At 39.3% G+C, this 24,951-nt stretch overlaps 1 protein-coding gene across 19 annotated transcripts in view; it reads left to right on the top strand.

Annotated features, from left to right (window-relative positions):
- The window catches only part of DLG2 (discs large MAGUK scaffold protein 2), a 1,033,288-nt gene that overhangs the window by 675,220 nt on the left and 333,117 nt on the right, over window positions 1-24,951 (top strand). For all 19 annotated transcript variants that reach the window (XM_068930581.1, XM_068930580.1, XM_068930592.1 and 16 more), the window contains 2 exons: window positions 518-642; window positions 21,170-21,339. In XM_068930581.1, the coding sequence (XP_068786682.1) occupies window positions 518-642; window positions 21,170-21,339 (295 nt within the window). The remainder of the gene's footprint in view (window positions 1-517; window positions 643-21,169; window positions 21,340-24,951) is intronic.

Raw genomic sequence — 24,951 nt, 5'->3', positions numbered from 1 at the left:
AGGCTTTCACACACGAAACGCATTTCGTGCCTGACCTACCAATTCAAATAAAGGTTAAAAAGTAATCAAAAGTTCTCAAAGAGACTTGATAAAAGAAAAAGAGATGCTGTGTTTATTAGCAATTTTCTTTCATTTTCTTGTAGATAGGTATCCGCTTCAATCCTAGAGAGAAAATTGCTTATCAGTGCAATATAAAGCTATTGCTGTTAAGTGCAAAATACGTCCATTGCTGTGGGTAAAATAGGTTCAGTGCAATAAAAATATGTTCCTCTTGTTTTATTCAATCTCTCAGCTTATTGGGAGTTTGTTTTCCTCACAGTCTGGGAGTTCTTCATGTTTGCAGCCTGTGTTCTTTTAGCTGACAATTTTTTTCTGGCTGAGTCACACACCTGAAAGTATGGTGTTGCCAAATAAAATGCTTCCCTTGAGAAGTAAGGATACTTTGCTCATGCACTTCTGCTAAAGTCTGTAGAAATCTAGCATCTGGTGACACATTTTCTTTTGTTTATTTTTCCAGGGGAATTCTGGCCTGGGGTTCAGTATTGCTGGAGGAACAGATAACCCACACATTGGGGACGATCCTGGGATATTTATTACGAAGATTATACCAGGAGGAGCTGCAGCAGAGGATGGAAGACTCAGGTAAAAACTAACTCATTATGTATGTTTGGAAATGAAATTCTCCATTATTATAAATTACTTTGCAGCCCTTGGACGTGAACTGAGTCTTTCACATAAACGGGGGAAGTAAATGAGATGACTAGCATCTCCTGTCTGTAGGAGAATGGATTTTAAGTAGTTGAAAACAATTGAATAAGGTTAGTTAAGCAACTGAATAAGGTGAAGGGCCATTCATAGCCCTATGAAGGGCCATTAGCTAGTGCCACCTCCATCTTCGTACCAGTCATTTCATTTAATACAAGAGGTAAGACGGGGACATAACGATGAAGCGGGCATATCAGCATGAAAGCCTTCTGTGCTTGATCATTATATGTTTATGGCCAAGGGACCACGCCTGGAGTTACATATTAGGGCTACCTAGACTGACTACAGAGCAACTCCTAAATAACCATAGTTCTCCATGCCCACAGGTTATGTAGACCCACCATGATGGTTTTGACAGTGGGGGGAGAGGTATGTTATCCGCTGTTTCCAACTGGCTTATTTTGTTCAGTGAGGATTTGACTGCTAGGCTCTATATCTTGAGAACAGTCCATTGCTGTAGGTCACACAGTGTCATTTGGAAGTTGTAGTTCTCGAATACATGATAGCATATCTCAAGTAAGAGGTATTACAGAAGTATTTGTGCTTCCCTTTCATTATGGACTGAATTCAGGAAGGTTTCCGTCTATCATGGAGGCTGCCACCCATCTGCCTGTCATGAAGACTTCTGAGGCTCCAAAAAGAAAATTTAGCTAAAAAAACTTAGGCTAAAATTCTGAAGCTTTCATGATCTCAACACTGGAATCTGAGCTCTTTGCCAAATACAGATGGTTTAAAAATCATGAAATGTGACCAGATGGTGACAGGAACGTTTTTGCCAAAAGTTTGTCCCTTAATTCAAAGTTAAAAGTATGGGGAGTTTGCCAGTTTTTAGAGCACATTCAGGATATTTTTTACATTAGGTTAGCAACTGAGGAGGGTTTTTTTTTGGAAATGATTGTTATTTTTGTTGTGATGGTGATGAAGAATCACGGTGGATGACAGTCCACAGTCTTTAGGCATGGTCAGTGCCTGAAGAATTTATGGTCTAAATACAATTGCAGACAAAGGGAGTGGTAATTATCTCATGTAACTTTACGACTAAAATTTAGATATCTATCTCTAAGCTAGTCATCTTAAGGTCCCCTTACAGTCAGTGAAGAAAACCAGGCATTTCTAGATCATGATTCATCTCAATCTAAGGTCAATGTCTAAAATAGAACAGAAGAATCACATCCTAAAGGGCTTACATTTTCAGTGTTGACTCAAATGAAATGGAATTAGGGTGACTAGTGATCTCTACTGTAAATGTCTATGTTTGACCATATGAACTGCATGCAAGGCATTTCTAATGAACAGAACATCAGGAAACAGCAGGATTTGGACAAAATGCTATCAAATTTGACAAGATGAACAACATAAGGGGGTCTTAAACCTACACCTACTTTACTAAAAATAATAAAGAATTCCCTGCAAAATTTATTAACAATATCTTTATTAATAGAGATTTTAACTACTTTTGAAAGCTCTTATATTTGAAAGCATTAAGAAGACCTGCACTTTTTTTTGTGCTATTTTAATATGATATCAAGTATTTTGTAACATTGCTCTACTAATTAAGTACTTTGAATTTAACTCTTGATAATTTAATAATTACTGTACTGTAAAGGTCTTACAAAGACTTCTAAATTCACAAAAGGTATCATACTAATGCAGTTCATTAATCCATATTAGGAATAGACCTGGCAAACTTTCTGTGTTTTGCAATAAGAGTTTAGGAGTAAAAGTACAGTTATCTTATTATTAAGACTGATATAATGTTCTTAGAGTACAATATTTGTTAGCACATTTTGAAATGCAATGTTATAATTCAAATTTAACCACAATAGTGAAAATAATTGATAAAGATACATCTGGTATGGGTTTTTTTGCCCTATTCATTTGTAAACATAACTTGTCTATACTGAATTTCTCTGTTATTAATACTGAATATCTGGATGAAATTGTTTAAAATTCAGTCTGCAGAACTTTTTTACTTCAGATAAAACTGCAAGCCCCTCAAAATGTCTCTTTGAAAACTGCCATTCAAATGGATTGACTTAATCCTGTAGGGTCTACACAGGAATAAATAATGGGAAAATCTCAAATTTTTAGCTAAATATGACATGATAGGAATTGTTATACAGAGTATATGGAGTTTCCATGCTCAAAGGATGTTTTTTTTCCTGCCTTAGATTCCCACAAGCTGTTCTAAAATTTTATAACACATGAGAATTTGTACTTACCTACCTTTCTTACTCTTACAGCCAACCACAAGCTGTATATTTATGTTATGCTATATTGTTATAGAACATTTTTGGATTTTTCGGTATGTCATAGTGAAAGGGCAGAACTTACTCACAGATCTTGCTGTCATTTTTCCATAGTGAAAAAGGTTATGTGATTGCACGTTTGTAAGGTTTTGGATGGCAAAATTTTATTTTATTTCACAATATTTTTACTAGTTGAAGATGACCCTTTCCTTCTTTTCTCTGCTAAGTGAGTTCCTCTCTGCTACAATGCTAGCAAAGACACAGAACTGGTCATGTTTTAGGAACGCTTAAGAATGTATTTATCAGTGGTCATTACTGACACGCCACTGACAAGAAGAGCTATCCTGGAGCAGTCTCCCCTGACTTACATGATAATAAATTTTACATAACAGTGTGTTTATCAGCTGGGGCCACTCTGTAGGAACAAAAGCTCAACAACATGCAGTAACAAACGGTAAGAATGGCTATAACCCACGTTCCTAGCAGAAGCCCAATTTTAAATTCATTGGGAGTAGAAATAGGTCTTTATGGACAGGAAAAACATATGCCTTTTGGTGTTCATTTTTACCTCAGACTCTGCCTGCAGGTACTTTATATTAAATAGCAATGTGGACTCTCTGAATTGGGTTCTAAATTTATGATCTGTTCCTAAATCATAAAAGCCTGTAAAATTACTTTTACTGCATTTTACGTGAAGTGCCTTTGATCTAACTGAGCTTATTGAAGTTTCTCAAATAGTAAGACGGTGAAAGTGACCTGCAAGAATGGACTTAATGTTACAAACTCTTGCCAATCTTTTACGTGGCTATATGGGCTAAGAAGCAGAGGGGTAGGCCAATAGGAGCTTCATAAAAGTCTAATACGAGCAAGTGCAAAGTCCTGCACCTGGGATGGAGTAACCCTCTGCAGTAGTTGAGGCTGGGCACTTGCCTGCCTGGCTGGAAAGTAGCTTTGCAGAGAAGATCTGGGTTCCTGGAGGACAACTTGCACATGTGTCAGCAGCAGCAGCTTGCAGCAATGCTTGCAGCAATGAAGGCCAGCACATGGAGGTCTGCATCAGTAGCAGCATAGCCCGCAGGACAGAGAAAGAGATTATTCCCCTCTATTCAGCACTAGTAAGCCCATACCTAGAACAGTGAGTCAGGGTTGGGGTTCCCCGGTGCTAGAGGGAGATCAACAAAGTGAGGCAAGCCCAGCTGAGGGCAGCTAAGATGGTCAAAGGTCTGGGGCACATGATGCATGAGGAGGGGCTGGTTTGTTCAGCCTGGAGAAAAGACTGTTGGGGGTTATCTAATTGCAATCTTCCATGACCTCAGAGGAGAGATAGAGCTCAGCTCTTCTTAGAGGTGCATAGAGAAAGGTCTAGAGGCAACTGTCATGAGTTTCAACAAGGGAAATTCCAATTGAGTCTAAGTGAAAAAAAAAAAAACATATTTGTAATGAGGATAGTCAGGCAGTGTCACTGGTGCCTCAGTGAGGGTGTGGGATTTCCATCTTTCAAAGCTCGCCTGGAGGAATCCCTGAGCAACCTGATGTAACTTTGAAGGTGGCCCTGCTTTGAGTAGGAGGTTGGATTAGATGACCTCCAGAGGTCCCTTCCGAACTGAATTATTCTCTGATTCTATGGATTATGCTTTATATATAAAAACTGTTTATGAGGTTAGAACAAAGGTTTTTTTTTTCTTTCTCCTTTAGGGGAGCATAATGCTTTTACTGACAATAGATATAATGCCTAGTTTGGGTTCGTATCACTTCATGGCCCGTATTTCTACAGCAATACTTAAAAAATAGGAAAACTTATCAGCTACCTCAGACTGTATTAGTTTTAATAACACAGTCCTATTTCTGTAATGCCTTCGTGAACTTTCAAATATTTAATAACAAATATTCTTGCATAATTCCCTCTTTAAAATGAATCCATTTCTAAAACTAGTATAGCAACTGATACACTGCACAATTCTGATTTTAGAGTACATTTTAGGTAGGTACATTGACGCAGACTCCTAAGCTTAAAAAATATAGAAAGCTGTGGAATCTTTTATGATGTCTGTATATCATAGAGAAAAACCCACTTTTCTGGTTTCTTTTGGTAGATAACGTTGTGGAATACAAAATAATTAATTTTGGATTTGATTGCTTTCATAAATGTGAATCTAATAAGCTTGGGACTGAGTGAAAATTAGTTTTTGCTGAATGCTGCATACCATGTTACTTTGAAGCTTTGAGTTTCAAGTCAGTGACAGACAGAGAATATAAAACTTCCAGAAGTAGCAACCATTCCCACTGAGTTGAAGGACAGTTTCCCTCAACCATTTGATCTTTTAAGACTTTTGATGCTTAAAAATCTCTGCTTCTATCTCATAAATGTCAGTTGTCCATATGCAAGCATCTGGACATTCTTTAATAAAGAAGCTCTGAATTTAGAGTTCTTTTTCTATTTGGAAGACAGAGAATTCCAGTCATATATGTCTCAGGGCCTTTTTCTATTTTATTTGAGTTTATGTCAGAGAAAAAAATACAGTAGTTGACTCAATTGCCTAGGTAAAGCAAGGAATTCCAGTCTATCATCTCAGCAGTTCCTTCTATTGACACTTATTGATCATAAGTGAGATTCTGGCTTTTAAACAGCAACATATATCTAAAAAATTCATCGTACTATGTGAAAATGGGAGTTATCAGCTCATGGAACTGGAAGCACAGTGTATGATATAATTTGATTTAAAAAATGGGTAAAATAATAATGAAAAGCTGTCAATTATGACTAAGTATAAATGATCGCAGAACCCCAAAATAAGATTTTTTTCCTAGCAATCATAAACTGAAACTGTTTTAAGTCAAAAACATTTTTTCTGTTCATAGTTTCTCTAAGTCTTGTGGTGAAGATATTTTTGTCAGAAATCTATCTACACAAATGACTTGGTCAGATGAGTTCCTTAGCTGTTGCTCCCAGAACCAGAAAATTTGCATTGCCTTTTTTGTGAAAACTTAGAAATGTGAATTTTAAAAGGTCTGGGAATCTAGAAAGTAAATAAAAAGTGTCTTGGATACAGTAATGATTAAAAGTTTATATTTTCATACCTATCTTGTGGTCCTAGGAATCTTACCGAACCAGTGATTCAAAAATCCTGTTGTGACTGCGTATAAGATTGAGTATAAGTTTATTTGCAGGATTGTGAGACAGATTTGGACTGCCTTGAGCTTGAATTTTAAGGGTTAATACTGTACCAAAGGTTATTTTGGTACTTGATGGTAAGGAGCTGTACTGAAGAGGAAAGAGAGTTGATGTGAGGGGTGAGTCAAAGGGAAGAAAGTGGTTGTGCCTAGAGGCGCTTTACCTTGGTAACCTGGTAAGCTGCCTGGACCTGTAGTTATTCCATTCATTCCTTTTTCTAGGAAACGGGTTTCCAGTCTCTTCCAGTTTGTGAACCTATCCCTTTTTCTTTTTTTTTTCCCCCGTAGTAGTGTGGATCTTTGTAAGGAGAACTTAAAACACATTGAGAAAAGCAGAGTTACTGTCAGTCACCTTTGGCAGATTAATAGCACATGGACCCCCAGTTATCCAAATACCACAGGTTAAAAACCACTAAGGCAGTGCAGTGTTCATTTTTCCTTGCCAAAAGTATAACATATCTTTCCTGATATTACTCTGATTATGAATGTCAGGCGATTTAGGATTGTGTAACTGCTGCATTTTTTATGCATGCTCCGTTTTTCTGTCATCATAGTAATAGTTAGACTGAGCCTTTTATTCTTCAGCTCTCAAAGTGACTTCATGTGGGAAAAGGAACACATGCTGATGGGAGGAGACAAGAACCAAAATAACTTGCTCTCCGTCACCTTTCTCACAAATCAGTGAGAAAGCTTGGAATAGAATAGTGATTTCTCCTGTTTCTGTGGCTTGCAGGCTTAAGTAAATGACTACCAGCAAAGGTTTTAAACAAATTAGGTTTCTGTTCTCCTCAGTTATCAGTTATTCCACTGTGACGTGTCAAAGCATTATGAACTTAGCTAGGTGTAAGTAGCAAGAGAGGAACTCTGAGAATAAGAAGTTCCTTTTGCATGCATAGATTGTTAACAAAAACAAGAATAATGCATTTAAAACTCAAGGTTGCATTCTGTTCAGATGTTTTTATTATTTCTATATATCACTAAATATGCAACAGAGAGGAAATATTAGAATTTCATGCTTTTCATTTAAAGCTTGAAAATTTAAATTAAATTAAAATCACATATTGTGTGCACTGTGCCTGAGCAACTCAAATGAAAGAAGAAAGGAGGAGAGGGAACATAAGCAAGTGGCCACTTGCGAGTTGGCTAGATAAAGGCTGGTACCTGCTGATACCCGTTTGTGGCTCTAGACTGCTTACTGAGAGGAAGTGAATTGGGAGGGATAACAGGGAAACACTGGGGGCAGCTTTTCAGATTAACATGAAAAGCTATTCCCAGGCGAAAACATGTCCTTTAGGAGGGTGTCATGTGTCTCTCAACCAGCTTGAACAACTGGCTGCATTTCACCCTCATTATATATCAAAACAGAAGTGTGTCTGTTTTGTGATTCACTGCCTAATTCATTGTTTGTTAACTTTTGATGTTGAATTAAGCCTATCAAGCACCAGGCTTATGTGCATTGCAATGGCATAAAGCCTGTTCAGGATATTATTATAATTACAGTGCTGCCACAAAACACTGATTCATATCTGCACTGTTTACAGGCCTCTGACAATGCTGTTAGTTCAGTACATAATTTAGTAGTAAGTTAATAAAGAGACATTCACCCCATTAAGCAAAACATGCTTGCTTTGCAGACAGCCATAAATTAGATCACAAATTTATTGACTACTTACCCTGTGCTGGTTTGTGTTAGGAAGTTTGAGCTTATTACGTGTGATTATCTGTATATCTGTGCATACTATTTTTGAGCTACTGTGGAATAAAAAAAAATAGAATTATCATAAGGGAGCTACATGAAAAAGGCAGATCATAAAATCAAAACCCAATTTTCTTTTTTTTTTTTTAAAGGTGAATGGACATGGCTTTCCATGGTGCAAACTTTAAATGATCACCTCCTCCTTTTTTATCAACAGAATGTATTATCATGTAATTCTCTTTTCTGCTGCTTTCACCATTTCTCTCTTCTTTCACTGAACCCTTCTCTCCCCTCCCCCATATAAAGTTTGTATTCTTTATTTTGTGCTGCAGATCCCTAGCACATCTCTGAATTTCATTGTATTTCTGCTTTTCCTACTTTGAAAATAATTAGGCAAGCTGCCAAAATTTTCTTATGCAAAGCAGGAAGGAAAGGGAGATTATGTTTTATTTGAACAGTTGAATCCTCAGGCACCTGGAATAGCATTTAATGGGAAGAAAAAGGTACTTCTCTGGCATCTTGGATTTGCCGCTAGCAAATTTCCAGGCCCTATTTAAAAATAATAGAAATGGCCATGTATGTAGTGCTCTTTTTTTTTAAAGACAGTTTTGCACTGATAGGAGCTGCTGCTTGTGAACAACACCTAATGCTTAAACAAAGCAGCATGTTATTAGAGCTTTAGATAAACTGCAGTTACATGATGCACACAACTCGCTAGGTATTTCGTGCACTGGTACTGAACTGGTTAACAGGTCTCGCTGATGAGTGCTCATTTAGTACCCACCCCCCCAGAAATTACAGTAACCCGAGAGCGCTGCAGCAGCAGAACAGCGCTGTGAAGCCCAATCCGAGTGATTATTTCATCGACATGTATGCACTGCTATTACAGTTTTGAATTTAAATAGCACAGCGATAATTCCTCTAGGGTAAAAAGCCTTCTATGGTTACGTACCTTTGGAAACCATCAGCTCTCTATGGAGTCTAGCATTAGTCAAGGGAAAAATATTACACAGCTGCTCCTGTACTGGACAGGTGTAACCCTCTGGGGATCTTCCGAGTTTTCCATTTCTTTCAATGCCCACCGAATCTGGAAATAAGATTTTAGATGAAACACGATCTGACTTAAAACGATATTAAAAAAGAAAAACAAAGTACCTCTTTATAAACAGAACAGGTTGAATTCTTAAAACTTTTAGGAAGAAGCTTGGTCAAACTTTTCACTTCTGACAGCCCAAACGAGAAAGACTGACACGCTGTGAGACAGCCAGCCTGTTACCGCCGGCTGCGGTCTGAATAAACACCTGGACTTCCACCTTTCCTGACGCTGTCTCACCCCCGTTCTCACACTCCCTGCTCTGCTTTTACTGCAGGCGTTGGAGCAGGGGAGGCGACATTTCTTTCCCCCCGGGGCACGCGGCTTTTAGTATCAGACTCGCACGATGTGCGAGGCCTTTCTTTGGATGCGCTGGCTACGTTGCGCCGTCCTGCGTGTTACTCTGTGCTGGCTACTTAGAGTTGCAGCCATCCCTACGCTCGATTTCCAGCCCGTAGCGTAATGGTTGGTACTGATGCTCCGAAGCGGCTGACGTTTCCTACCGAACTGGAAGTACATGTTTACTCCGCCTTCATTTTATTTATTATTATTTTTTTTTTAATGCTACACCTCTGTTTGGAATAACTATTCTGAATCAAACCGGAGCAGAAGGGAGCGTTTGCTACTTGTCAGTGCAGGAGCCCGGGAGGCAGGACTGCTGGGTTTTGTTCTCAGCTTGTTACGCCTCAGCTCTGGCAGCACTTTTTGCCTTTCGCGCTTAAGTTTCCCCATTTGTAAAAGGGGTATCGGGCTCAGTATCTTTGCCTCGGGGTGGGGTGATGGCGGGAGCGGGGGGGGGGGGGGGTTTGTTGTGCAGCTTGAGCGAGTTCATATTTGCAAAGCCCGCCGAGAGCCCCGGATGAAAAGCGCTTGTAAAAATGCTGCACCTGGAATTGCCTCCTGGGTTATCTGTCGTAACTGGTTTTCCTGCACAAACCTGAATATGCTTCAGACAGCGTTAGTGTCGGCCGGGAGGATTTTAACCGAGGGTGAGGAACAACCGAGGAGTTGGTTATATTCAGCAGCCAAAGCGTACCTCCGTCACGAGCGGGAAGCGGGCAGACGGGGCCGAGGAACGAGCGACCCTCCCGGCCCCGTCTCGGGGCGCCGGCGGGACCCCTGGCCGCAGCTCGCCGGGGGTAAGTCGGGGCCGCGAAGCCTCCCTGCCCCATCCCGCACCCCCGCCGCCGGCCGAGCAGGGAGGAGCCTCGCAGCTTCCCCGTGCCGTCCTCAGACTTCACAGGGGTTTGGTGTGCGTGTGTGTGCGCGCGCCAGCGCGTTTGTTTTCCTTCCTTTGCCCCGACACCTCTCGCGACGCCCCACAGCTGCCTAACCTCCCTTTCCTCCTTCTTCCGCCATCCCACCTTGGCCTCTGGGAAGGCCAGCCATGAACGCTGGCCTTCCTGCTGGCCGCCATTAGAGGCTGCTGTCCCCGCTGGCTGCCAGCGCCGCCCAGACGCCACCGCCGCCGCCACCGCGCCGCTCGCTGGCTGCCAGAGGCGGGTGGCGTTTCAGGGCTGGGTTCGCCAGCTCGCGCCGAGGGGCCGAGGATAACGGGGCGGTCGGGGCACGGACGGAGGAATGGGAAGATGTGGTAAGAGCGAAGGACGACGGGGGCCGCGACCCAAGGCCGGGGACGGGGTTGGGGGAGCACCCGAAGGAGAAATAAATAGCAGTTCCTCTAGGTATCGGCGACAGAAAATTCGGCTCTGCTCGGCGGGCCTGTTCCAGCGAAGGCTCCCTCGCCGGCTCCCGGCTTCTCCCCGCTGCCTGCCCCCTCCCCTGCCTGCACGGACCTGCCTTAATTTAACCGTCTCCTTCCTCTCCGGCTCCTTCTCCCTGACCTTACCGAAATAGCTATGCTGTCAGAATCACACATTTCGACAAAAATGTGGTCTCACGGGGCTTGATTACTAACCGGGCGTTTGGCCGGCGTTTGCCAGCGTTACTCGGTGGAGCCGGCGACCCGATTCCCCTCACGCTTCTGTCCGCTTTGCCCTCTTCCACGCGTATTGTTTTTAGTCAAGTTGCCCCTGATTTCTTTAACTTCAGGCAGGATTCCCAGGTCTGAGAAGTAAAAAATTGTCCTTAGCGGGCGGCAAAGTGTTTCAGTCCGCCGTTTGCCTTAGTGTGCGTGGCGAAGGGGCCGCTTCAGCCCCAGCCTTGCCTTGGCAAGCCCTAACCCTTCTTGAGCAGAAAGTTACGGATTTCTTTCGGGAAGGGGTTTTTATCTTAGCCAGGGCGTATTTTTAAAGGAATAATAGGTGAAGTGAACCACGGTAAAGTGGGTGCAAGATTACGCTAGGTGTGGCCTGCCTGGCAAAGGAGAGTTAATTTGCTTGGAGTTATGCTGGCCAAGTCGTAACTCGAGGCTCGGTGCCACAGGAAATCATTTTTGTTATAAATGATTTAGAGCAGCTAGACCCCTGAAGGTGTTGTATAGCAGCAGGGTATTAGCCTGCTTTCAGGATACACATGATTTAGGGGGAAAAAAGAAGGAGGGGGGAGAAAAAAAAAAAGAAAGTCTTCCAGTTATGTGTGTTTAGACTTCACGTTTCCAAAAATTTATGCTTGAGTCTGTGTGTGTGCAAATTGGATGGGTGTTACCTACTCCTCCCCCTCAGCCCCGTGTAGCTGCACCCTGTGATATGAGCTACCATTAGCTAATAACTACCTCCCCTTCCCAAAGCACAGGCAGTGAGGTGAGAGTACTCTGTGAGCTGTTAAACGAGCTATTAAATAGGTTTTTGCTCCTTTCCTCACTCCACGCCAGTAGATGTGTGAGGTGGGTTTGTCTGTCCCTAACATCTCTGGATTTTTATCAGACAGACCCAGAATGATGCCTGTTGTAGCAAGGTCCATCTGTTCCCCTGGCTCCGCCTCGGGGCAGATATGTGAGAAATTGTAACTGCATTGTTTTTTCTAATGTGAGCGTGTAGATAAGGATATTTGGAGTTGAGGTGGAATTTGCAACCATTTTTAGCTCCTGGATATTGTTAGCCGTGTTCCAGGAGTCCACAGCTAATAAATCTGAAGTAATCCTAAGTCACATGTGGTGAGCAATTCGTATTGTTTATGAAACTTCAGCTCTTATACAGCTTTGAATAATAATAAAAAGGTCAAGTTAGTGTTTACATGCAGGATAAGTTGTGAAATTTTAGTAAGAAATTCATGCTTACAGCTGAGAATTGACTGAGATTAATTCCTTTGCCAAGTTTCTTTTTGAAATCAGTAATTTAAAATATGAACGCTTAGTGCATTAGGCATTAGTAAATTTTTTAGAGTTTTTGATAGATGCAGCAATTTGTTTAAATTATGCAGTTTCCTAATTTGAATTGTATTAGTTTAGTAAGCTTTTTTTTTAAGTCTCCCTTGCGCCAGAGCATTTCTCAATAGAGCGCTGACTGCCTTGCCACATAAAAAACTTGCTATCTACAAATTTCAGGTCTAAAAAGACTTCAGAATACTATACTGAAGCTGAGCAAACACTTTTTTGGTACAATATTAGCTCCAAATTGCTTTTCAGCATGAAGAGGAAAGAGGTAAATCAGGGTTTCCTCCTTGCACAAAAGCAGTGGTAAAATCATTCCCTTTCAGCTCGCCTCTGAAGGGGACCTGGGTCCACCTTCCTCCCCTCTGAAGGTGAGCTGACCTTCATCTCCCCAGAGCGTAATCCGACCATTCAAGTGGAGGGGCTCTGAGACAAGTGTCTATTCATGCTTTCTCCCAAAGTACCTGTAAGACAAGTAAATACTAATTTAGCCAGAGAACCCCAGCAGTGAGAGTCCTCCTTGGAGATTCAGGTAGAGGTTGTGAACCAGGGTCTTCTAAATCTCAGATGGATCTCCTGAACACCGAACAGGGTTAATCCTATCTGCACCTGCATTAGTTTCTATCGTTGTTAACAATTTCTGCAAGATACTTAAATATTTCATCAAGCCAATCAAGGAGCAGAATTTCTTTCTAGTTGTATTGAGGATGCTTTCCTGAATAATGAAAGATTTCAACTGCAATTTAAGAGCATTATATTATACAAAGTAGAGCCGCCTCAGTGATGGAAACACATAGAAAGGTAGGCAAAACGTTTTTCTAGGAGATGACATTGGATAATAAGACAACAGCTGGTAATTTTGATTTTTGTTTCCCCTGATTGCCTAACCTTTTTATTTTAATTTAAAGGGTATTAGAATTAAATTATTAATTTTTAATTGAGTGGAGTAGTTTATTCAGTGTAAATCAGAGTTATTCAGAGCAACAAATCATCAGCAGCTGGAAGAGTATTCTGGGTAAATGTTATGTTACATTTTTCCTTTACCATCTGCTGTTGACCACATTTGGAAAGAAATACCAGGCTAGATGGACCATTGGTTTGACTTACTTATGTTCTCATAGAACTTTTAATTTTTGTCTTTGCAGCGAGGGACTATTTTACTCTATACATTTTAGCTCTTATCTTCTCTAATAAGGTGATAATCCAGGCAATAGGAGCAGCGTGTTTCCACCATGCAAAGGGCTTGGCATCCAGGCAGGTCTCTTCAGCACTTGGCAGGGATGTGGTCAGTGACATTCAACTGGATAGGCCCGGTGCATCTAGACTGGTATGGCCTGGGTGACAGCTAATTTATGTTGATGCTCAGTGTTATGTTTTTGCAGATGTTCTGCTGCCAGGACTCAAGCTCTCTGACTGAAATCTTTGGGAGAGTTGTTTACACTGCATAGTTGTGCCTGTTCTTTTTTCTTTCCTATACTTACTCCTATTAATGAGCACCCTCTGGGAATCAATCACTGCGTGTGACTGTCACAGTGCAGGGTTGTGCAGGTACTCAAGCTAGCTCTAAATGAGCTGCCTGGGAGACTGGAAGTTGCAGAGCTGCATTAATGTGGCCTTTTACCTGAGGTAATTGACCCAGTAGACAAATGGAAAAGATTGATCTAGCTGGATTTCTGCACTAGATCTACCACTATCAGTATCTCAGCTGGCTTAGGATTTTATTGGGCCAATTTGATATAGCATGAGCTCTCTTTGGATTCAGACTCTCCTGGATCCTAGATGTTAGCTTGGTGGGAATTTTTGACCAAGAGATGCACATAAGCACTCCCAGACACCCAGTGATAAAGGGACACCTCATAAAAGCATAATGCTTTTATGATGACATTATGATGAAATCCAAAGCTTTTGTGTCACAGCATCTGTTCAATGTAGCAGAATGGGTTAACTGAAGGAAAGCCCTAGCCTTAACCCAGGAAGTTCTCAGAACTAGGCTAGAATGCAGAAGTGATGCAAAGTATTTTAAACAAGAGATAAATTGCTTTCTGGCTAATTCTGTGCCTGGAGTGAAGTCTTGCAGCTGAGTTTAAGACCTTAAAAAGAGGGGGTGGGGGGAGATGCTGATGCATCCTGTATTGAAGCTGTGTAAATAGCAGCAGATTCAAGTTTCTAAATATATTTTCTTCTAGCAATCTAGAGGCTGCAGGGACTTTTCCTCTACTAATTATATAGTGCAATATGCTGTCTGTTTCTGTCTTGCAGCTTCAGAAATAGAAAATAGAGTCATAAAGGAAACAGAGGAGAAAAGAGACACAGTGTATGATAAGAAGCTGCTGTGCTAATATTTTTACTGATATTGTTACCAGCCACTCGCTTGAGTTCCAAATGCAGTTGGTATTATGCAAACCCTTTAGTACGTTGACATTTCATTAAGATGACTGTAGTATTTTAAAATCCATGACTAACTAAAGCAGTAGCAATGAACAGTAAATGTTAGTTTCTTACGATAGTCCTGTAGCTGTGCTGGTTATGTCTCAGGTCTCAGTATGGATCTATAAATATACAATAATTTCAGGCAATAACACATTCTGAAATTCAGAAGGATTTTCTGAAATTTGAGTTATATGCTGACAATTTGGGTTCAGCCTTTATCGTGGAACTATAATAACGCTTTTTGTAGGACACCTGTAAATCACACACGTGTGACTTTAAACACTCCTAGGGGCCAGTCTGAAACGTTTGACTACATTAGAGGAGACATTTCAACCTCCTGACTCATCACTGGACTCCTCATATACCAAGGAGTAACTTCTGTACTTCTTGCCTTCTTGTGCAACCCACACATCTGCTACCTTCTAGAGGACATGGGGTTCTTGCTAGTAGGTCCTGGATCCAGGAGTCACAATAGTGACTGAGACTTTGCATCAACATGGAGAGAGTGAGCTGGATCCATGGTGCTGCAGGCACTTTCCGCTGCTCCACTGCACCTTTTGCACTCTATCATTTAGAGGGGAGCATGTTCGAGGTAGGCTTTCTTCTTGGGAAGATAAATGGCCCTTTTTATGCTGAGACCACTGCAAAGATCTAAAGTAGCAAACAGTGAACTGTAGGGGCAGCTAACACAGTTTCAGGTCACACTCCATAACCTCATGTCAGCAGCTGTCGTACACAGAAGGACAGACTTTGTTTCCATTATACTGTAGTCGTATCTAAATATATATTTAAATCAAAAACATTCATAGGATTTCAGATGCAATCACTTCTACAGGCTCTGGGCTGAAAATCAAGCCAGTGCTATTGTCACCTGTGAGAGTGCATCAGCGTGGCACTGGGCTTGAACGAGTACACCCTGCTTTTTGGCAGAACTCGCTAGCTCAGCCACTGCAACCTTCAGGCTCCACGCAGCTGAGAGACTGAAACTGCTCTGCCAGCACAGGTGGAGAAAACATCCACTTATTTGTATTTACTTACAGAAATGCAGGGGAAGAGTTTAGTTCTTGCCTTTATATACGTGCACCCCACAAGCTCTGTGAGCAGCAGAAGTATTTGGTCTTCATCCCTCCCCTCTAGAGGCTGGTGACAAGGGTGAATGCAGCCAGGAAACGCCAGAGAGCTGCTTTTACTCATTATTTTTGTTGAATGTGCTTAGAGGCTGCACTGGGGCTTAGGCACTGTCTGAGATGAGCCAAGAAGGTGTAGAGTCTCCTCTAGGAAGTTTATTTAGATTGTAAACAGGAGACAAAGAGTGGAAAGTTGGTGGCCTTTTAATACTTTATTAAAGGCTATGAAAAAACAAGTGACCTGCTCAAGGCCGCACAGGAATTGCTGGGAGTCGGGTGCCAGGCCGGTGCCTTAAGGGAAAAGATTATATTTTTCTTCAAACTATTTTGTTGTAATAGCTTAGTCTCACTTGCAAAATATTTGAGAGGTTGAAGGGTTTGTTTTTTTTTTCTCCTCAGAAGTGCAATATTCAATTTTTAGTCCTTATTTGTGTTCTTCAGGAGTGCAGACGATTCTGCTGTTGCTGGAAGAACAGGTTAGATTTGATGCTTCAGATATTGCCTGAATGTTAAATATAACTAGGTTTCCATTATATTGTAGTAATATTTGAACATGTATTTAAAGTAATAAAAATATTCCTAGGATTTCATATTTGTATTGTTTGTCTCAAATCCTGTCAAATCCTGAATTATTTTTCTGTACAAAACTGTAGCTTTTATCAAGCATATTTAAGCCTGTAAATGTTCTATGAGATGACTTGTAATTTCATTATAAAATATATAGGGTCAAATATTGAATTAGGATTGGCTAGTACCTTCATCAAATATATTTTCATAAGTGCTTGATACACTCTGTTTTCCAAAAAGAAGCAGAAATGGCAAATGAGATCTGATCTTTTCTTTTTCTGCTAAGGTTTATCCCTTTATTTTTCACTTAGACGTAACAGTAGCTTTATACTACTTTACAATGTCAGAAAGGGGCCTGAGTGTAAATGTGAATTTGCTACAGAAATTGGATGATGTGCCTAGTGAATAGCTGAATAGAGGAGATTAGATTATACCTAAGTAAACAGTATGCCACATGCTATATGTATGTCATTGCCATTTAGGTTTAGCTCTACACTCTGTAATCAGAATGGCAGATCCGAGGGCTGCTGTGTAGTAGAATTCAGATCCCAGCCGTTATTCTGAATTCATGCTTAAAAGTAATAATAAAAAAATGCATTTCGCCTTAAACTGAAGGAAGTGATATGGGCAGGTACCAAGAATTCCACTCTCCTCAGCTCCATATACCGTAAATTCTATTTACTGTAGGATGGAAAGGGTGCATACCAGGTTTAAAAATAAATGACTAAAAGGAAACATCTCCCTGTCTGTATTCATGCCTGCTGGACTGGTTCTCCTAAGGTCAGGGAATGTATCTATATTATGATTCATTTATTTCTTTAATAAAGGATAATAATCAGTCCCTGCAGCTTGTCTCTTTTAATCTTGTCTTCCTGCTGAAAGTGGTGTGTTCTCATGATTTCTCGAAGAAAGCAAGCATCAAACCTTTGACAGGGGAGGTTTGGGGAAAAAGGTTAGACAGAGCAGGAGTAAGGAAATGAAGTGGAAGTTTAGTTCTTCTCTCTCTTATTTATGTTGTCTGTCTGATACCTAAGGAGTTTTGCACTGATCTTCCCCTCAATATTTTATCTTGATTGCAAAGCTTTGATGAAAGAATGAAGTCCAGATCAATTTCAGCTTTTTGGAGAAGATGGCTTAAAAAAAAAAAAAAAAAAAAAAAGCTAGATTTGCTTGGAAATAATCTGCTAATGGTCATAATTCTGCATTTGTTAGAAGCGGGGCTGCCCGGTTAATAAACTGCAGATTTGACTGAAGGTGTCCTGACAATAACTAAGACCTGCAGATAACTGCAGCTTTACTTATTTTTTAATCTGTTCCACAGAGCACAGATCCGTCTCTTGTTTTGGAGCCCATGGTTGATTGCTTTGAGCAGGACCTGAGTAAGGTTGCCTTGCGGGTTTGACATTTCAGTGTTATGCCGGTCCCATAAGAAGTCCGTGCTCATGTCCGAGTTCTTGGGCCCCACGCAGTTGCATGACACCCACACTCAATCGCTGTGCCCTTTACCTAATTCGTTTATGGAGCCGCACGGGAGCGAATGCTTCTCCACAGGACAGTTAGCTCTTCAGGGCTCTTTGCTACCATGCTAGACTACTTTGGGTTTCTCTGCCGTACATCATATTGCACAGAACAGACCAAACAGAATGATTGTTGCCAGTTGACACCTACTAAATTTCTAAGAAGTGCTTAAGTATTGTGGCCATCTTGTTTTTTAACTACTTGACTGAAGCAATAATCAGCTGTAAAGGGTGCTTGCAGTCTGTAAGCTTAGAAGGTAGGTGGGTCTAGAACAAACTGTCAAGAAATCTTTAAAGGATAGTACTTTTCTTTAACTAATTGGTTTAGTGACATGTTTTGCTGTTATTTTAGGTTTATGTTGCTGCAGCATTTATGGGTGACTAAGAGAGCAGAGCTTGAGTATGGTAGGAACTGTGCTGTGAAGATTTAGATAAAGGGAAAAGTATCCCAAGCCCACTTTCGTAAGCTTCTGTCTTTAAATAATAACAACTGTGCAAAATATTGGCCCTGAAAACCTTCTGCATAGCTTCAAGGAGAAAAACAAGGACATCACAGTCAATTCTTTGAATTTGCTAAGTGCGCTTAAGTTTCTAAGTTAAAAAAAAGCTTTTAGATTTTCTGTTTTAATAATAATAATAATAGTTTAGTTATTATGGTGAAGGATATGGCCAGTTTACCAACTCATGCCATTTATTTCATTGCGCTACGGACATGCTGTTTTAGGGGTATGAATATTCTCAGGGCATATTTGTAAATCCTTGAGATCACTGGATTCTGATGGTCTGGTATTGTAGCTGCATGTCAAACAAAATTCTACTGAGGCCAGAAGAACTCTGTAGGCACATGTGTGCATTTACAGGTACTGATATGCACATACACACATGCTCTTAAATATTGCATTTCTTTTAGTTACAGAAAACTCAGCTCTGAGAAAATAAGCTACAGGACTGGAAAAATGTAGCTAAATATCTAGCACTGTGTGCATTCATCACAGCAGACTGAATAGGATAATTGTTGGCATGTTACTTCTGTATCAGCATAGTTTGTATTTCTTCTTTGCATCACTGGAGCAGCTTTCTATTCTCTTACTCTTATATTCATCCTACACCAGTAGCATTAGTTTTTACATGGTTTATAAAGGATGATCTTACTTTTTTAAAGAAGCATATAACTCTGAAATGACAGATTTTGAACACTAAGATGAGAGTACTGGTGTGGTATAAACATCCTTTTCCAAAGGATCTTACTTGTTCAGTAAATGAATGTATGTGGCTTACTGGTTTTGGCAAGTATTATTTCATGTTCTTATTGACTCTCTGCAGAAGACATGACTTTTCCCTTAGAGGGAGGCATCACTAGAGCCTTTTTTATAAGAGTTTTTAGATATACAGGGCTGTGTAGTAATATCAATATTTATCAGTGCAGGACATAAGAGTATATGAAAACAAAGTAAATGCAACCCTCCTTTTTAGTCTTTTTACAGTCTTTTTTCCCCTTTTCATCTTCAAAGCCATCCAATGGTTAGAATTCTGTAGTTTGTTCATTAAGGGTGGTACAGCCAATTCTACTGCAGATATGACAATGATAAGAATCAGAAATTTGACAAGAATCACGTGCATAACAATATTAATAGAAAGATGGAACAGCAACTTAGATATAATTACTATTTGTCTGAGTAGGAAGTGGTAGCAGGATGCATACATGATCTATTTAAAAGAATTATTTAAAAGAAAACAATTTATATTAGAGCACTTATTAATTTGACAGCCAAACTACACAATTCTACATTTGAAAAATTAATACTTCTGGCGTTGAAGGAAAGCAGAAAATCAAATCATTGAATGAAAACTGGAATCTTTGCAATACGTCACTTTTTATCAGAAGGGACGTTTCAATTTTATTTCCTTTCCAAACTGAACCAACTATCAGTTGAAAGCTATTAGAAACATTTCCCTCTGTAAATGTCCCTTCAAAAGGCTGACAAAATAATACATCTTTGGTTTCAAATAGTTTATTTCTTTTTCCTTTTTATTAAAAAACAACAGCATAAGAACAAAACAAAAATCAATTCTAAGTTCTCAAAGTTGAATTAAACTTTTTTTAGCACTTTATTCTCACTTCTTGTGCTAGGACTCGACTCGTGAGCAATATACTGTTCAATTGTTCTTTTGCTGCAACAGGTTATATTTCATAGTTGATTGTTATGTATAGAAGTATACGGGAAATGGGAATATTTTTAGTGTCCTATACTTCATTGATTGTCCTTTTAGACACACCGAATAACATGTTCATTTATATATGCCTTTTTCTTCAGTACCCAAAATACAGGCATCTCATAGCAAATTTACATTGAGCAAGAGGCGTATAGTTTCAGTTCGTCAAGTTCTTTGGAACTTGCACTTACCTACTTACCAGGAATTGACGAAGATAGAATGGTTCAGCAGTTAAGTTTTGAGCCTAGTACTTTGGAATTAGTACTCTTAGGCTTCAAATTTCCTTTTCAGCCTGAACAAATCTGTAAGATAGGGAGAATACTAATCTAACCAGGACTTTTGGTGGTTAAATAAATTAGTTTATCCTAAGTTAATATAGTAGATGCCTTTAATAAGAATATGAGGGAATTTCATAAGTAGTTAACAAAAAATAGACGATATTACCACATAGCAGGTCTTAGAGCCTACAGTCAGTGATGAAAACATAAGCAATGAAATTTACTCTAATTATTTAGCATGAAATGTTCCTTTTAAATTATCTGCTTTCTGCAGGACAGCATTTTTACTTTGATGATTCAATCTAATTGGCTCTGCTGAAGAAGTATAAGAGGTTTAAAGAAGTATTCGAATGATTACTGATCTCTCTGTATTAAATTAAATCAACTAGTTTCCTTAAAAGCAAGCATAGCAGTAATACATGAAGCATGAATGTTATAACTAGATTATATTGCTGAGTAAAAGTCTTTCAATAAAGTCTTCGTAAAGGGGAAAAATTTCTATCGAAAGTTTCATTTCTATCACTGTAGTAGATAATAGCCTCAATTTATGGAGGAGGACAGTAGGTGTAGGTGATTAGCTAGACTTTAGATCTAATCAGATGCATCTTTTGGAGGCAATAGGTGTTCCATTTCCCTTATCATCATCACTGATGAAACGTATTGCATTGAATCTGTCTGGCAAACTTTGCAATGAAGTATTTTTCATTTTACAGCATTACTAATGAAACTCTATTGAGTCCAAAATAACAGTTGAAGCATTTAGTAGTTGTGGTTCTTTGTCTTTCCTGTAGGGTCAACGACTGTATCTTGCGAGTGAATGAGGTCGATGTGTCAGAAGTTTCACACAGCAAAGCTGTGGAGGCCCTGAAAGAGGCTGGCTCAATAGTCCGCCTGTACGTTCGCCGAAGGAGACCTATTCTGGAGACCGTGGTAGAGATCAAGCTGTTTAAAGGACCTAAAGGTAAATACGAAAATGAAAAGATATCCATTTTAAACTTGATGATTGACCTCTCTTGTAGCTCAAACGGCACCTGACTTTGTTCATTTGTTAACTGATTGACCTGCCAATACTGAAATGCAATGAGTTTAGGTTGTTAGAATTTCAGTTCATTAGCTGCATTTTTTTTTTTTACTTAAAATTATGCTTTATAAAGGAATTAGGGAGTTGCGGTTTGTTTCATTTGATGTTCACTGTAGAGATGGCTCATTGCCTCCAAAGCAAATGCAAGATGCAGAAATATTATGCCCCGTTTAGCGCTAATTTCTAGGTAAATAAAATGGTTATTTTCACTGTACATAAGGACAGAATGAACAGGAAGTAGATTTTTAGCTCCATAATAATTATTTCATAACCAAGTTTTTAATTAATGACATATACTTGAGATGAAGGAATTTGCTTGTCTTTAAAAATGTCATGCACATGAGATTATTCTACTAGTTTCATCTACAGTGAATAATCTGTAGTTTTTCCAGTGGTTTCTCTTACATGTCATCTCATGTGACTATTACACTGTACTTCTAAGAAGTTTTTGATACCAATAATGGATTGTACTGGTTTATAATACACTTGAAATTGTTGATATTATCCATTAGTAGCAACCAAATCTAGCACAGTGTTTTCAGTATTAATTGCACCATACATCTTTTAACTATATCATAGTTATACGTGACAGCAATATGTTACATCATATGCTACTCTTGACAAACAGTAAGACACTGTAACATCTGAAGGTAAACTACAAACAGTCTGGATTCTTGTGGTCAATTATAACGCTGAATTGACTTTCAAATAGAAAAGCATCTATGATTAAGCTTTGTATGTGCTTGAAATCAGAATGGTAGTGCAGGCGGCAGTGTTTTAAAAGCTTTGGATAAGCAAGTGTGTGATATGACAGTCATTTTGAGTAACCTCAGGCTAAAGAAACCAAAAGTAATATATCCTTTCAGGTTGTGATGAAGCAGTAAGAAATAATTCAGCATGACCAAATCAATTGCTTCATTATGGTCATGAGAGGCAATCATTTATTAATACATTTTTTGCAAGATGTTTGTTTTGATTATATGCCTCAGGTAATTTACCTGTGAATTGCTATTTCACACTATTACTATAATGTGCAGGAGCAACTTTAGTATTTGTATACCCAGACAGATATTCAGTAGTATTTTTTAATTCTCAGAGTCAAATTAAGATGTTTTAGTGTCCAGAGTGGGACCTGAAGGTCAATGTTGTAGTTTGCACACCACTCCTTCCTTCCTAATCATAAGCTTACACACAAAAGTGAATAAAGAAAGTGAACCCGTTTTTAGACAAGAAGATTGTTCCACATTAAACTTCCTGTAGCAAATATCTTTTCAAATGCTTCTTTTCCTCTCTGTCTCTATTAGTATATTACTGACTTCATTCCTCGCTGCACTGAGGATTTGCCACATGAAAACAAGTCTTGTCTTCCACAATACCACCGAAATTCGGAGATCACTAGCTTCCCTGTGTGCAGTAGATAATATCTGTCAACACTTGAGAGCAATAAGTAAAGAAATTGGCAAGGCTAGTCATATAAGTGTTCTTTTAATTTCATATGAGGTATTCAGGACAGGGGTTTTTACAAGCTATGAGTCAATAAAGGATAGTTGTTTTTTTTTTAATGGATGTTAGTTTTTCTATCTAGCGACCATGATTATATAAGACATAAGATATAAGTTAACTTTGCAGATCTGTTTTAAACATTAGTTAAGTAGTGATGGTTTGGACATATGGCAAGAGCGAGGCCACGACAGTGTGCTGCCAAGTGATGAAGTATCTGGAATGGCCAAGCCTGATTGGAGGCCCCAGAGTGATTGATCTTGTTGCTTTATAAAAAACAATCCCAACATTATGTATGATCAAAGGTCATGTAACTTTTCCACTTGTCCTTGGGAAAAGAGATAAATGAAGACACAAGTGAGTGGTGTAATGGGAAATCAAGGTTTCAAACAGAACTGTAGCTGCGTAGAGATTTAAATCAGTTTGCCACACCTGATTGATTGATAATACTGGCTGATGTCCATGATCTTTTGAAGGTAATTTCTAACTGATCATTGCAGGATCTTCCTCTCTTTCATGTGCTAGGGAGATTGTCTCTTATATGCCTCTTGTATGTCTCTTCAATGAGACACACAGTTTTAGTGACTCACTGCTTGGATTTGCATAGCATTTACTAAACAGTAGGTGTTTTATTTCAACAATCTGCAGGTCGTAGCATCCAGCGTCTTTGCAGAGGCTGAGGGGCTGTAATAGAGGAATGATGTACAGTGAAGCTTTCCTAATGAAAATCAATAGGATTTAGACATTGCTGAAAATCCTGTCCTTAAGTAGTATGTTTCTCTTCCTCTGTGTTGAAACATAGCAAGACTAACCATAGTGAAAATGGATTGTATACACTACGGTATTTGTTCCTGGGGAACAAACATGCACACATTCAAAAAAAAAATGCAATTTAATGATAATATTTGGCTTTGTAATATAACTTGTGTAATATAGCTTATAGCTTTCTATAAGACCTTGCAACAAACTGTTTATCATGCATGAAGAATTAATTACAAACTTCAGCAGCAGTGTCCCCTGTGCCCCGTCTATTCAGAGATTATGGTGCTTAAGCGTGTTTGATTTCATTTAACGGAAGGATTTCCAAAGAAAGAAGTTTCATTGGCCTCTGGGAATTTCAGGGATCCATGATGTCCTATCGCACTGTAAGTTTACCTTTTATTGAAAACAAAAAGTATTGAACAGTGTGCTTGATGTAAGATTAGTTAAACTGGTTTTCAAAGAATCAGCAAGCAAAATAGAATTCTATCTTTGTTAAGCTGACCATCAGAAACTTTGTAATACACCGAGATTGTGTAATATTGTACCTAACAATACCTAATGGAAATCTTAAGCTCCAGTATCATAAACCAGAAGAAAAAATAAATAAGTAAATGCAGAAAATACGGATTCCAGTAACTATAGCAGTGTGGGATCACAAAATAGGCCTCTGACCTCAATTCTATAGCAAATGTGACATCTTAAAAGAAACACAGCTGCAGAAATGAAGCTTGGGGTATATGAAGCAGAACAACAGAGTACCAGAAAGCTTCAGAGGACAAATGGCAGACATAAAAACACCAAAAAAATGAACAATATAAAGGATAGCTGATTCTGCCATCTGGAAATTCTGGTGGCTTGAGTATAAAATCAAAGAGAAATAGGATTAGTTTCTCTCACTCTTTATGACTGTTCAAGAATCTTTGCAGTGTTCAAGCTGTATTGGAATCTGGTAGTGATAGTTACAGCTGCCCTTTATTCACTGTATTTTAGATAGAAAGGCTCTGAAAAGATCAGCAGCTAGATCTCTCTTCTGTTGTCTATAGGCTTGTCTTTTTCTCATTAGTGGTGAATTCAACCAATGATAAATTTTGATTAGATTCATCCCACCCAATTTTGGGCACCTAACAAAAGATACCTGGAGACACTTACTTCTCTACTCTTTCCTGCTCTCATAATTAGGGTCATTTTTTTGACTTTTCATTTAACCCATTTAGGATGCTACTATGTTTT

Source organism: Struthio camelus, chromosome 1 (assembly GCF_040807025.1).
Source record: "Struthio camelus isolate bStrCam1 chromosome 1, bStrCam1.hap1, whole genome shotgun sequence".
In the NCBI taxonomy this organism is placed as follows: Eukaryota; Metazoa; Chordata; class Aves; order Struthioniformes; family Struthionidae; genus Struthio; species Struthio camelus.
Note: the sequence above shows the minus strand (reverse complement) of the source record. Positions and strands in the feature narration are given on the sequence as shown.